This window comes from Nesoenas mayeri (assembly GCF_963082525.1).
Source record: "Nesoenas mayeri genome assembly, chromosome: 3".
NCBI lineage: Eukaryota > Metazoa > Chordata > Aves > Columbiformes > Columbidae > Nesoenas > Nesoenas mayeri.
The window spans coordinates 101,297,920-101,313,544 of NC_137544.1; the positions used below are offsets into that span (position 1 = coordinate 101,297,920).

The following is a 15,625-nucleotide window of genomic DNA, read 5'->3' on the forward strand; positions in this document are numbered from 1 at the left end:
TGTGTAGGAGATAAAACAGAGGATCCAGATTTGCTCTTGTAGGAAATTTGGCAACGTCACTGGCAATCAGAGCGCCCACGGCCTGAACAACTGCCTCAGGGCGAGAAAGGAAATTCACTAGAGAAATGGAAAGCTGATGAATAGGAAAATCCCCACATCAACTGATTTCCAAAGATGTCCAGATTAGGGAAAAAACGGCAAATGGTATTTCCAAGTAACAAATAGCAGCATTGTGTTAGTATTCGCAGTAAGCTGCCAGCCTCATTGGCTCCTGAAACTCTGCTGCAGCTCCCCGGACTGCTTTGGTTTTGTACTTCAGAGGAGATTTTATTATAACAGAATCACTTGACTGCAAAGACAGAAAAAATCAGCACATGGAAAATAATTTTTTTTAACAATATACATATAGATAGACTATCAAAGGACTTCTTCCTCTCCATCAAAACAACTGAAGAATTAAATTGAGATTAAGTATGCCAAAAAGCAATCATAAACAACAATTGCTAAGATGACTATACAGTTGCAACTGGGAACTGTTACATTGTTTCCTTGGAAAAAAAAATTATCAGACTTCTGATCGGATGCATAACTATTTCATCTGAAAGCCTGCATTTGTAAATCAGAGCTTTAAACAGGCCAGAATGGCAACTGTAATGAATCATTCACCTATGATACTAATGCACTGTGGCAAAATCTCTTCAGCTGACATAATCCTGAGCTACTTTAAATCAGTGTCCCCTTATATTTTTTTATATTCTAAAAAAAAAAATGCTTTCAGTACAATTTCTGTCAGTCTGCTTTATCAAGCTAGATCCCTGTAAACTTGGCCTGGCCAACAAAATAACTTTCTGAGCTGCATAGATCTACTTGCTCTGAGCACGAGGTTTCTCAGCCAGCCTGTAGGAATAACCAAGACAACATTATCACATGCAGAACCCAGAGTTAAACATGTACCCATTAGCATCGAGGAAACACACCTCCCATCACATCAACGCTACTGCAAAAAGGCATCTTTCATCCTGGTTTTGACAAAATCCATCTCCCCACAGTGAATGCAATTTATCTGATGGATTTCTCTTTGAAATGAGGAATGAAGTCCTTCTCTGTAATGTTACTGTATATGAAATAAAAATGAAACAGAATCTAAATATACGCAACACTACTGTGCTCTCCATCCCTCACATTAATCCGATATCATTCTTGCACCTAAACAGAAGCATTAGAAGCAACACTCATCCATTTTGCAGGGTAAAAACCAACCCTGTAAATGTTAAGAACAAGCATAAGAACCTTGAAAACGACTGTCAGTGAGAGTAGCATATACTTTACAATGTCATTGCTGGTTTGGTTTTTTGATTTTTTTTTTAATTTCTTACTCATGTCCAGCATATATGCAAATATCTATCTATCTATCTATCTATCTCCATGTGTGATAACCTTGAAGTGCTCCCCCACTTACCAGAACAAAGGACCATGTTATGCCATAAACATTTAGGTTTTGTTACTTTGGGAGGACAAGATAGATGGCTGTGGAGGGAGACATCTCATCTTATCTTCTCCAAGGTTTTGTGTTTGGTGGAAGAGACAGATGGCTGTGGTGGCAGACACCTTGTAAGATAAAGGCAATCAACAGTGTTGCTCTGAAGGCCTCATGGCCTAACTGGAATTATAGAGGTGAACCATTTGTCAGACAACCAATTATTAGGAGAAACCACGAACCAACAGCTACTCCTGACAGGCAAAACAATTCACTTCTGGTCAGTACCATGAACTTTCCCCTAGTTTGAAGACCCCAGACCCATTTCCAGAAGAGTCTTCCTAATTAGCGTGAAGAGCAAACAGAGGGAGGAGATGAACCACCCAGATGTAAATGAACTGGGTTATAAAATGACCCCATGTGTGGCATCAGTTGTGGCGTGTATATGCTGTGCAGAGTGACCGAAGTCTTCAACGCGACCACCCTCCCTCCATAGGACATCATCACTGGATCGATAACCTGTGGAGTGGTGATTGATATCTTTCTCTCTCTCTCTGTCTGATATCTTAGTCTCTCTTCTCTCACCCTTTTTTATCTCTTCCTTTTCTAGAACATATAAAAGTAATATCATTTTAAGTTCTGCTACTAAAGTCTTGTTAAGTTTTGCATTATAGTTACTAATTGTTCCCAACTCACCGTTTTTAGAAGGACGTTTGCTGACAATATATTGATAAATCTAGTCACATTATAACATACTTTTGCCAAGTCACTGATCACTGTAATTTGTATTCCACCACGTGCTTTTAGTAAATTCATAATTGAATTGGAACCCTGGAGTGATTGTTATTCACTTCGCATTACCATGCAGAAATACCCAGAGTTAACTTGCACCTGATCTCATCTGTTGGGTCAGGGTGTGTGTCACGTTCAGAGTTAACTCATCCCTCATCCCATCTGTTAGGACAAGACACCATGTAAGATTAATACGGGCACACTTAAGTATATCAGAGTATGGGTGCCTTCATCCCTCCTTGATAACCAGATGTCCCTGCTAGTCCATGTGCCCTTTCCTGCAATTTCTTCCACTGCACCTCTTACAGCTGGTGTGCAGCGGTGTGTCCCATTATGACCCAATTTCAAAGAGAACATAGGTATAATGGAGTTTGATTTTATCTATATACATTTTACAATAATTTGCAAATTTTGTTCGGTGAATATTTTCACTGGTATATTCCCTTTGGAATAAAATATCCTAGCCTCTGCAAGCCAGCCTAGTCTTGGTAAAATCAGTCCCAGACTGTACCTTCCTCATGCTGGTCTCCAAGACAGACACACTGCATAAGGGCAACAGTGACAGATGACACACAGGCTATCAGCAGTGAATGGCTCTGCTAGATTTGAAAGACTAATTCTTCCATCTGCACAACTATTTCTGATTGTCATTCTTCAAAAAGAGAGGGGGCTAAAGCCTGAAACAACAACCCTGCTCTCTGGGATGTGAATCATATATGGACAGAGAGAGAGGGAGAATTTTAAAATGTGGGTAGTACACTGGTAGTACAGAGGTATCTGAATGCTGTCAAAAGACCAGACTACAGCAAACTAACAAACTAAATTGCACAGCAGCACACAAAAGTTTCGTAAACTAAGGATTTTGTTGCTTCTGATAAATCTACACCATTGATGCTTCCAGACAGAAGGAGGGCTTATTTGCTCTGTTTCTTGCCTGCTGCTGTGACTGAAGGGCTTGCTGAGGAGCTCAAAGGCAAGTGGGACATCAGACGATTGCACCCTTAGGCTGGCTACAGTCAGGTGGGGTGGAAGGCTGTGCTGCCACAACCATGTCATACCCTTCAGCCCACCCCTGTAAGTCCAGGTGATATTAACCTGGAGTTATATTTAATTAAAAGAGAGGCTGCATACTCCATACATCACAGAATCACAGAATGGTTGGGGTTGGAAGGGACCTCTGGAGATCATCCAGTCCAACCCACCTGCTACAGCAGGTTCACCCAGAGTAGATCGCACAGGAATGTGTCCAGGCAGGTCTTGAATGTCTCCAGAGAAGGAGACTCCACAACCTCTCTGGGCAGCCTGTTCCAGTGCTCCGGCACCTTTGAAGTAAAGAAGTTTCTCCTCATGTTTAGATGGAACCTCCTGTACTTCAATCTATGCCTGTTACCTCTCATCCTATCATTGAGCACCGCCGAAAAGAGTCTAGTTCCAACTTCATGACACCCACCATTGCCATATTTTTAAGCATAGAAAGATACTTCTTCCCTGGCCTCACAGAAGAATCTCAGGTATCAGAGAAGAGAGCAAACAAGGAGCACAAAAATGGGAGCATATGCTTGTTTGAGTCAGCAGTGAGAAGAACTGCCCAGGGTGGTGTCTCTGAAGCTAAGGAGGGATAGGGCAGGAGTTAGTGTTGCAATCAAGCTTGTGTGGTGCTCCCCCAGAATGGCTGTGACTGTACATTTTAGGGGTTGTGGTCCCCCTTCAGAAGAGAGAGAGATGTTCTGCATTTTACAAGACCAAGACAAATGTCCGTGTATTCTCATTTTTGCTATTGCTCATGATAATGCCATTTAATCTTCATTCCTTCAAGATTACTGCAAATCTGGTAATTGCAATCAAGCTATTTTATAAGTCAAATTTACAGGAGATAAAATTATTTATTTATTTTCAGTTCTAAGTGGATCATTTGTGTTTTCCCTGAGTAATATGATGTGTACAAAATATGCCTAAAAATGTCAGCTGAGTGGAGAGATACAGAAAAATGACTGTCTGTCATAAGTACCCATGGCTTTCAGAATACGAATCATTATTACGCAAACATAGGAATAGCATAGTAGGCTTACACAGAGTATTAGAAATAGATAAAAGACATACTCTATGCCATGAAGTTCTTACAGCTAAAAGATTTACTCAAGCAAGTAGCTCTGTTGACTTAAATTCCACATCATCACAGTCCTCCTCCTGCTAATTCAGCTTTTAGCATATCTCTAAATCTCTCAAACTTCCATTTGAGCCAAAAGAAGCCACTCCTCCACACACACTCCCTAATATACCCACTGTGCCACTCCAGATTACAGAACGACACAATCTTTGTGGATACCCTCCATGAGCAACCGTTTTACTGGCAATGGGAACACAGGCACTGGAGGTGACAGCTATAAGTAGCTGCTTGTCAAATTTCCTGTTAAAATTGTTTATTTGCAAATACACATGAAAGTCTTAAGCTACTGACTGGCTTTTGTGTGAATCTAATCTATTACCATGGGGCTAGTCAGTATACACAACTCCACTCAATCTACAGAAGTAAAATATGAATTCACTTGGGTGCAATTTAGTGTGGCAATAACCATCCTGTTTACATCACGATCAAGTACAAAGAGTAGGTCTAATATCCCCAAGGAGAACAGACTGTGTAAATAAGCATCTTTTACAGGAGGGCTCTGAGATTTATTCCTGATTCTTTCCAATAGTGACTTTGGAAAATCCTTGCAAGCCTTTCCAAACTAGCAAGACAAAGCTGACCTTTCTGATAGCTGCTGGTAAGATACCTGATCTCCTGTTAAATACGAACTTAGCTATGACCTTCAGTAAACTAGCAAATCATAAGTTCCACCCTGAAGAATCACAACGGTACCAACGTATGAACAGAGGGCAGTTACAGCTAAATCTCAGCTCCCAGGCTGTTACCTAATATCTAACTTTTCAGAGACACTTTGCTGGGCTGGAGCAGCCAGGATTCTTCCCACCCTGCCCCAGGGCAGGAGTAGTTGGAGTCAGGATGGCCAAACACAGAGCGCCAGTGGGTTTGCACTGACAGGCAGCACAGAGGAGGAAGTAAAAACTGAGAATCTTACACCAGAGACACAAATCCTCAGAGAGTCCTATGTTACAGCAAAGCAGATTCAAATTAGACTTCAGAAAAACCTTTTTGATGGCTAAGAGAGTGAAGCACTGGGATAGATACTTGTAGAGTTTCCAACACAAAGTCTTGAATGATAAGTGCCCTGAGGTACGTATGCGGGTCCTGTTCTGGGCAGGAGGATGAACCACAGGTGCTTCTGAGGTCTTATCCAGCAATATTTCTGTGATGCTGCTCTCAAGTCCATTGTCCCACCTCCAGAAAAATAGAAGTGAGTTTTTAATTCCATAGCTTTTTTTTAGTCTACACATTCACTGGTGCTAATGACCGAAGTGAGAACAGGACGACACGTTTACAGCCTTCCACTTAGGAGCATCTTTTCCTCCCCCCAGCATGTATGGGAGCTTTTCTTGAATCTGTATGGTGCTCTCCAGTCTCCTGACAGACCAACAACCATGCGTGCTGCTGCCTTTCTGCACTGTCAAAAAAAGAAGATCTGAAGGCTTTGCATGTTCAAAGACAATCTCTTCTTTTTAGTGTATTCTCTAGGTCTCTGGAATGGGAGTCCAGTGATATAACAATTCCCCTGTTTCATATGCATGCTGTATTCCGCTTTTTCTTTAGCAGTGTACAAGAGAGTTTATTTTTAGGACGCTATCCCATGATACCCTTAATAACGCAACTTCTACATAATCTAACCCTCAGTAACTTATTTTCTTCTTCAATCTATTGTAAGCCCTGTCTCCTCTTTTCAGCTTCCAAGCAAACTTTTTTCTTCCAGATTTAGTAAATTTTTATGAAGTGCAGAATTTGGCTTTACACAGAAACTCTGCTGCACCCTTAGCCCTGGTATGCTTCCCAGCTCTGCATTTTGCACAGCTTCACCACCAGCAAATGAATCAGCAACAAACCAGGCACTATACCTATTGCATCCTTCTATGTCCTTTACATTACACCTTAAGTTTTCATGAGCAAATGATTGCAAGCTGAACTCATTTTTTACATTTTTATATTATATATCCACTGATTTCTAAACCGCAATGGGCAGTATAAGGCAATGGCACTCATGACACAGACTTCACGGAGCTGCAATGCTCCTTTCCTCTCTAACCACTTAAGTATGTTAGAATTATTTAAAAATTATATGCAACACTTTTTTAATGTTGTCCTTTCATGTAAACTATCGTCACAAACCGCATGATTGAATAAAGCAGAAATATTCCTGCTAATACGTGCTTTTCACTATGAGAAACTGCATGAGACCATTTTTCAGTGCTCAACCTTAACTTATAACATTTTATTTTCTTTTTTATTATTCAGAAGAAGATGTTTTCAGTGTCTGGAAAAATACCATGTACTACCTCAGACATAAAGGAGTAAGGCAAACAAAAAAACCACAACACACTCGAAAAACTCCCTCTGTGATTTGCTTAAGTGGCAATTTATGTGGATAGGAAATATGTTGCTCATTTCAGTTAGAAGAGAGTCACAGCCAAAAAAAATCCTATTATAAACTATACACAAATGTGGATTAGGAATTTCCCTAAATTCTATTTACAGAAGAAGCGCTGGATGAAGATCCAGAGGATCTCTTCCCAGTCTATGGTGAGATCTGTTTCTTATGTGAAAAGTGGTTTTAAGTATTTTAAGTATTCTATCTTTCTGTAGTTATTTTGCCATCTACAAAGGGACATAATAAAACTTATTTTTTATTTATAAAGTGATGTGAACTCTATGGATGAGAAGGACTATACTAAAAACAAGTCACATTTGTAGCATTATTGTTACTATTAAGCTAATACAAGCAAGAATATCTGTCAACTTCTAGGTTTAATGGGATATGCCTATCAAAAGTGACACTGGCAGAAAAGACCCATATGCTACTTTTTAAAGTTGGTCATACTGACAAAAACCAAGGTTTGTTTAATAGAAGAATGTTCCTGATAAATTCTGGAGCTTCCCTACAGAGCAAAAACTTAGTATAACCCCTTAATAACGAGCAGAAGAGAAAACCAGGTTGGCCACTGTCCAGTTTAAAAGCTGATATGACTCAGGGGTCATCCATCACAATCCATCCATCGCACTGCTTTCACTATGTGGAGAAAGAAACACCCCGATTCAGATAAATCCCATCAGCAGCCCGGCTGTTCAGGAAAAGCCATCGGGAGCCCCCTCTGAAAAACAGGTGGCCAAAGTGGGTGTGCTCAGAAGGTGTGGACATCAAAAGCTGCTGCTATAAACTGCTCCACTGTGAAATCTAGTCAATGCACAGCCTGTAAGTGATTTCAGAATGCTATGCTTGTGCCACGCTAAAGAAAGTAGCTGAGAAGATGTAAAACCAAGTGAGGAGATGTTGGTTTCACAGTTAAATTGCTGAATTTGGTAAGATGCATGTACCTTCAGCCCACTTAATATGGTAGTAAAGCAAATTTCTACACTTACAGAATCAAATTGTACACAGTACACCACTTCATCCCTTGAGCTCATTTTCTGACTAAGTTAGGTTCATCACTAAGTGCAGCCCAGGTTTTCATTCACATTTGCACTAGCATATGGCAAATATGAATTCAGGCCATACTTTGTTGTCTTTCTGACACCTAAAACCTCACTGAAATGCACAGCACGAGTGCAAGGTTTTCTGCTTTTTAATAGTGTGTTGTAAAAATATGAATTGCAATCCGCTGTAGGCAATATTTAGAAAAAAATGAAGTACACAATCAATGCTATAGAAAAAATCCAGAATCTGTAAAAGTCAAAAAGGAGGTTCCAGTATAGGTTGGGAAATTACATATTAGAGAGCAGTGTAAAGGAAAGGGACCTGGGGATCCCGGTGAACAACAGGATGACCATGAGCCAGCACTATGCCCTTGTGGCCAGGAAGGCCAATGGCATCCTGGGGTGTATTAGAAGGGGGGTGGTCAGTAGGTCCAGAGAGGTTCTCCTTCCCCTCTACTCTGCCCTGGTGAGACCCCATCTGGAATATTGTGTCCAGTTCTGGGCCTCTCAGTTCCAGAAGGACAGGGAACTGCTGGAGAGGGTCCAGCGTAGAACAACAAAGATGATTAAGGGAGTGGAGCACCTCCCTTATGAGGAAAGGCTGAGGGAGCTGGGTCTCTTTAGTTTGGAGGAGACTGAGGGGTGACTTTATTAATGTTTATAAATATATAAAGGGTGAGTGCCACGAGGACGGAGCCAGGCTCTTCTCAGTGGCAAACAATGATAGGACAAGGGGTAATGGGATCAAACTGGAACACAAGAGGTTCCACTTAAATTTGAGAAAAAACTTCTTCTCAGTGAGGGTGCCAGAGCACTGGAACAGGCTGCCCAGGGGGGTTGTGGAGTCTCCTTCTCTGGAGACATTCAAAACCCGCCTGGACATGTTCCTGTGCGACCTCACATAGAAGTTCCTGCTCCAGCAGGGGGATTGGACTGGATGATCTTTTGAGGTCCCTTCCAATCCCAAACATACTGTGATACTGTGATAACATCTTAATTCTGGTAAGTATATTTGATTATTAATCCACACAACAACAACAAAAAAGAATGTTAAAGAACCTGCTACTTTGGTAAAATTTAGTTTATACTTTGTTAAAATCCCTATTTCTCACTCTGTAACATTTTCTTTAGGAGGTTCTCAAACTACCTCATAACATGCCCATGAAATACATCACTTATCTACTTTACAGATGAGAAAATCAAGCAAAGCATAATTAATTAATTCTTCTAAAGTTGTAATCATCCTTAATACAGAGATCAAAGATATTCTACTGTACTTCTGGGAATAAGGGAGCAAAGTAGAGAAGTGAAGTTCACCCCAGTCTCTGAATTCCATGGTAAATCAGAGATAAACTTCCTGCTTAAATGGTGCTAAGTAACCGATTTAAGATTAATTTATCAAATATGCCCACCTCTCACAAGGTTTTAGGCAGAAGGATGTGCCACTGAGACAAACAATGAGCTGCCATCCTACAACGTCACTGGTTTTGCCAATTGCAATCAGAATAGCTACAAAATGGTACTTAACTACTAACTTAAGTCTGCAGAGAGGGCGACAAAGGTTGTATGACAGAGATCTGGGATTGAGGATAAGATTGTGTGATGGTGTGAAAAAACTGTTCCTTCCAAAATCCTCAACACCTCCAATAAGCTGGAGGTTAAAAACAATCCTGCAAAATAACCGATGATTTAATCAAATATACAGAGACCTCTAGGCTCAACTGCCTACGTGGCTTGATAAGTGAAGCAGACACACTGAGAGGGAGGGAGTAAAATACATTAGCTACAGTGTTACCAAGAGGGTATCCGAAAACATTCTGATTTTTGGGAAAATGTTATTTATAATGTCACACGTATGCAGGGCAGTTAGAGGGAACCTTTGGTTGAGTTCTCTTGCAAAGAACAACTGCAGGTAAGCCCTATGGTGGGCCCATCATCAGCACAAAACAGAAACCTGTGTGACCGCAGGGAAACAAGTCCACCATCCTTAGAAACTTGAGTGATGCGGGTTTGGTAACCACTACATCCAAAGGCTGTGGTTAGATACTATAACCAAGGCGCAACCAAGACTTCAATTAAAAGAAAAAAAAAAACATGGAGCAGTAAAAATTCAGCTTTGGTCTAGAAAAAACAAAAACAAAAACCCAAAACTGAACACAAACAAAACAAACCCTACCCCTCACTATTTTGCATGGTATCGCATTCAATATCAAAATCACATTCAATGCATGGTAACATCCAATACAACATTGAAGGCCTCACAACATGCCAGATTTCTTTACCATCATGCATGATGTATAGCACTTCCCATCCTTAAAACACCCACTGATGTTAAGGGATGCTGCCTGCAGGACATGAGACCAGGGTTACCAGGCAAATTGATTGCAACGCCAAAAAAAACAGTAACACAGCATGGGAAGAACCGGCCAGGTAGCAGCACTGCAGGAACAAGCCTGGGAGCTACAAGGAATCATGAATATAAACCAACAGCAACATATAATGACAGCAAAGGTAAACTGGGATGCCTGGACAGAAGCAGAGCCTCTAAGGCAAGGGCAGCTATGCCTCAGCTCTGTTCAGCGCCAGTGAGGCTGTTGAGCAGCACATTCCACAGGGACATGGCTGCACAGGAACAAGTTCATGGTCTGAATGACCAGCAATCCAGAAAGTATGATGTAGACTTAGGAAAAGTTTGGAGAAACTGGAGCCATCCAGTCTTTGGAGGAGCTGGAGTCTGTCTTTCTGCGGCAGAAGACTAAAGAGATGGAACAGAACATGAAAGACACAAAGCTGAGGAGCAGTAGATCTGCTGAACATCTGCCATGAACAGGATGGGAAATAGCAGGCTTAGACAGCAGCAAGGATGCTCCAGATTAGACCTTAGGAAAAAACTTTATAGTGTAAAGGACAATAAAGCAGTGGTAGAGGGTGCTTAAAGGAGAGGTGGAGACTTTTAAAGAGGATTAAACAAGCATCTTGCAAGAATACGAGTACTCCTGACCCTGCTTGAGGCCAGCAGGCAAGACAAGGTGACACCACATAGCCCCACCCAAGAGGGTGTTGCAGGACTGAGCCTCTCCAAGGCGCCATGTAGAAGACACTGCAGGAAAACAGAGCTCACCCAACTGACATAGGACAATAAAGCAGTCATGTGCCCAGGAGACATCTGTGTAGAATGACAAAATCCTAAGGCCACACGACCTCAAAAACTGAAGCTTACAGAAGTTTTTCCTCTCCTTTCTCGTCTGACTCCCCTCCCTTGCAATTTTAACATAATCCCAGGGATTTCAAATATATGTAAAAGCATATCATTCCCCTGTACTTGGCGCTGGTGAGGCCCCATCTTGAATCCTGTGTTCAGTTTTGGGCCCCTCAGTACAAGAAAGACATTGAGGTGCTGGAGAGAGTTCAGAGAAGGGCAACGAAGCCAGTGAGGGGTCTGGAGCACAAGTGTGATGAGGAGCAGCTGAGGGAACTGGGGCTGTTCAGCCTGGAGAAAAGGAGGCTGAGGGGAGACCTTATCACTGTCTGCAGCTACCTGAAAGGAGGTTGTAGCATGGAGGGGGTTGGGCTCTTCTCCCAAGTAACAAGTGATAGGACAAGAGGAAATGGCCTCAAGTTGCACCAAGGGAGGTTTAGATTGGATATTAGGAAAAACTTCTTCACAGAAAGGGTTGTGAAGCACTGGAACAGGCTGCCCAGGGAAGTGGTGGAGTCACCATTCTTGAAGGTGTTTAAAAGATGTGTAGATGAGGTTCTTAGGGACATGGTTTAGTGTCAGAGTTAGGTTACGGTTGGATTTGATGATCCTGAGGATCTCTTCCAACCAAAATGATTCTATGTTCTTACGGCTACAATGTTTGGACTCAGTGATCTTAAAGGTCTTTTCCAACCAAAATGATTCTATGATTTGATGATCTCCATACTACAGGTTTAACAACTTAGAACTCTGAAATAATTTATCATCAGCTTCATCCACTTGCGCATTTCATTTTTCTTCTCACTAGCTTTCCCACTCTGCTCCTACTTTCTTACTTTTTTTTTTTTTTACCTCTACATCATGGAATTATAGCAAAAAGCAAGATGATAAACAAAAATGATTAGATGAAAGCCACAAGCTGAAGTATGGGAGATTTACTTTATCCTTGGTATCAGCAGAGTTAAATACATCAGGGAGGAATGAGGTATATCGATAGCTGAAAGGTTTTTTCATTTGAGTTCACTTCTACAGCAAATTTTCTGCTAGATCCACTTTTGAGAAAGAATGTAATAAACAGAGTTATTCTCTGTAGGGTTATTGACAAGAAAAAAAAAGAGTTATAAGTAGTATTGATTTAGGGTGGAATGGTAGAACGTGACAATCAATAGAGCTTAGTCAGATATAAAATAGGAGGAGTGACACAAGTCATGACAGGGTTATTACAAGAGCCAAATCCTGATACCAGCTAAGAAAGAGCGGAAGCTCTAAATGGGATCCAAAATGTAAGCCATGGATTACTTTATAGAAAAAAAAATAACCCTAAACTATTCATTTTCATTTTGTAATATGTGAGATAGTTTTTATTTCAGCATATTGTCACTGCTGTTTTTCTAAAGCTTTTGAAATAAATTCTTTCCACCTCCATAGTATTTTCATTAAATGTCATCAAAGCTCTTTTCAAATCTCTGAGAGAAGTATGATTATCCTTATTTAACAGATAATGAGAAGATAGAAAGAGATTTGGACTACATTTTCCGAAGCAGTTAGTAATGTCTCTGCCTTCTGTCTGGATACACAAATCCATAAACCAAGAGTCCTACAGACGTGAAATTTTCAAAAATGCCAGGAAACCACAACTTTGGTTGATGCCAATGGCCGCTTACAAGTTCTCAAACTTGGGGTCACAGGCTGGGGAGCCAAAAGCTGAGCCTTTGGGGCAAGCTGTGTGAGCACAGTAAGCTCACTCAAAGATACGACAGAGCCTAAAATAGGAGGGATTCTAATTTACAGTCCTCTATTCTAATTACAGAGCTCATTATTTTTACCACTCAAATGACTCAGGGTGAAAAAATCCCAACAACTGTATATTGTACCACATGAAAGATCTACCACATTTACCAGTATTTATATAGTACTTAACTTCTGAGCACAATCACACTGGGAAATAATAACAATAATAACTTAGGAACAGCAATGACTATTTTTCACTGGCTATTTTAACCACGCGCAATCGTTCAGTGCATTGTCATTTCCTAGACTCTAGACCAAAAAACCCCGAACCTCTTGAAAGATCCTGAAATGCCTCACGAATGGAATTTGATATAAATTAGTTACACTACCAAGGTGAAAGGCAGTGGTGTTAATAACAATGAACATCACACATGAATTTATTGCAGGCATTGATGAAAACATTCAAGGGAGACACGAGGCATATTTTGAAGAACCTCTGGCACAAATCAGCTACATAAATGCCGACAATCAAACAGCAGGGTATACACAGCCTCAGGGAGGAGGGGGCCTTGGATCAGTCTCATTTTTATGAATGGAGCCGTTAGAAGGGGGCTAGAGAACGACAGGAACTCACGCAACTCCAGTTGCGAGGAACGTACAAGACAGGCAGCATGGCATCACCACACTGAAACGCGAGCTGGCCAGGAAACCAAGGGTAACGCAGTTGCAGGGAAAAAACAACAACAACAAAAAAAGCCATTGCTTTCTAAAGAGGGATTCTTAGAGACTGCAACAGTTTAAAAGCTTGTTTAGCTGGAATCACATTTGCAGTCACGGGATTTCTATTGGAAAATGGCATTATAGGCTCGAGATAGAAAATTAGGACTGAATCACATCAGGAGGAAGATGGACAAGACGACCTCTCGAGGTCCTCTTCAGCTGTATTTCTGTAAGTCTATGTTCAGTGACCGAAAACACATCTGGATCAGAGCTGCTTGGGCTCAGGCATTCAAGTTAGAAAATTTTGGCATAAGTCTCTGGCATGAGAAGAAGTGCTTGCAAATTTCATATTGGTCTCTGTCTGCCATTAGTAATGCAATTCAATCATAAAATGGCTTATTCCCCCAACACAAATATATAATATCACAGCAGAAATGGGAAGCTTCTTTCATTATCACAGCTAAGTTCATTTTACAGCAAAGCAGTTTACTTTAAGACTTTTCCAGCAATCCAACTCTAATTATGGAATGAATTTAAAGCAATTTTGTAATTAAATGTACCTGCTGAAAATATCTCACAGGCTCAATAATTTAAAATGATAGTGTAAAAATGTAATTAAAATGAAAAAGGCCAAATAAGACTGGGTCGCTCCTCCACAAGGAAAAGCGCTGAAGGACATTCCAATCGTTCCGTTTTCCGACCAAATTGCCTGTTTCCTCCCCAAATTTCTGTTTTCCCCAGTTGCGGGGAGATTTAGCACCAAGAGTCATCTGAGAGATCTCCGAGTGAACCGCGGGGGAGGGGTGGCTTTTTTTCTTTTTTTTTTTTTTAATAATAAACCAACACGGTGTTTCAAAATCCTGCTGTACTTCCACGGAGCTGCTGCTCCCTGGCAGGGGCCGGGCTGAGGCTCCCTCCTCCCGGGGGTCTCCACGCGGGGGGCCGGAGGCTGCGCACCCCCGCGGCGGGCAGGGGGACCTGGGATGGGGCGGGGGGCACAGGACGGAGCGGCACTCCACTCTGCTCCCCTCGGAGGGGGCGCCGGGCGCTGGGGGAGGAAGTTTCCCCACTCCCCCCTCCCCGGGGCTGCGGGGGTGGGGATGGCTCGGCCCGGATACCGGGTACCGGGCGGAGGAAGGGGCTGGGGCCGGGGCCGGGGTCGCTCACTCACCGCCCGCCGCCGGCCCCTGGCCGAGGCTCAGCGCCAGCTGCAGCCAGAGCGCCGCGGCCAGCGCCCGCCGCCGCGCCGCCGGGAGGGCACCGCCGCCGCTCGCCTGCTTCCCATGACACATCTTCTGCCCGCCAAAGGCATCCGGTTCGCCGCCGCCTGCAACGAGAGAGCCGCTCCGCCTCGCCGGTTGCCCGGGGCTCAGCGCCGGTTTCGCGGGTCGCCCCCGCCGCCCCCTCCCCGCCCGCCCCGGGGCACGCACCTGCCCGACCCCGCAGCTCCGCCGGCCGTGCGCCCCCGCACTCCCCCGCCGCGCTGCCCGCCCTCGCCGCCGCTACCTGCGGGGGCCCCGCCGCCAGCGCCGGCGGGCACCTCCGCGGCTGCTGCCTCCGCCGCTGCGGCTCGGCAGCCTGCCGAGGCCGGGCGGGCGCGCACAGACACGCACACAGACACGCAGAGACACGCACACGCAGGCACGGCTGCCCCTACCTGGGAGGGGGGCAGCGGGGAGCCGCAGCGCGCACCTGCCCGGCCCGCCCGTCCGCGGCCGCGGAGCGGAGCGCCGCCGCGGGGAGCCCTGCGCTGCGGGACCGCCGGCGCCCAGCGGCAGCGCGGGCAGCCCCGCCGCGGCGCACACGCATGGCAGCCGCGGGCACGGCTGCGGCGGCTCTCCGTGGCGCGGCACGGCGTGGGTGTCCCGCCGGGTGGCAGCCGGAGAGAGGGGCTGGCGGCGGGGAGGCCGGGTGGACGCGGGGGGGACTCTCACTGCACTGCTCCGGCGGCGCCGAAACACTTCCAAGGGCAGAAAAACGCGAAGTTAAGGCTTGTGGTCCTCGTAGTTTCTGGTCGTTTTCTAAAGGGAGTTAATGGTTGGCAGCTCTGAGGGAACATCCTTAAGATGTCTTGTGCTTCATGGGATAGGCATAACGTTAAATATGAGATACAGTTTATCAATGC

General features: G+C 43.7%; 1 protein-coding gene across 1 annotated transcript in view; it reads right to left on the reverse strand.

Moving 5' to 3' along the window:
• The window catches only part of SUSD4 (sushi domain containing 4), a gene marked incomplete at its 3' end in the record, with an annotated part of 76,531 nt that extends 61,672 nt beyond the window's left edge, over positions 1-14,859 (reverse strand). Inside the window, exon 1 of the mRNA XM_080342240.1 lies at positions 14,672-14,859. Within this exon, the coding sequence (XP_080198366.1) occupies positions 14,672-14,792 (121 nt within the window). The 5' untranslated portion in view covers positions 14,793-14,859. The remainder of the gene's footprint in view (positions 1-14,671) is intronic.
• Positions 14,860-15,625: the final 766 nt, after the last annotated feature.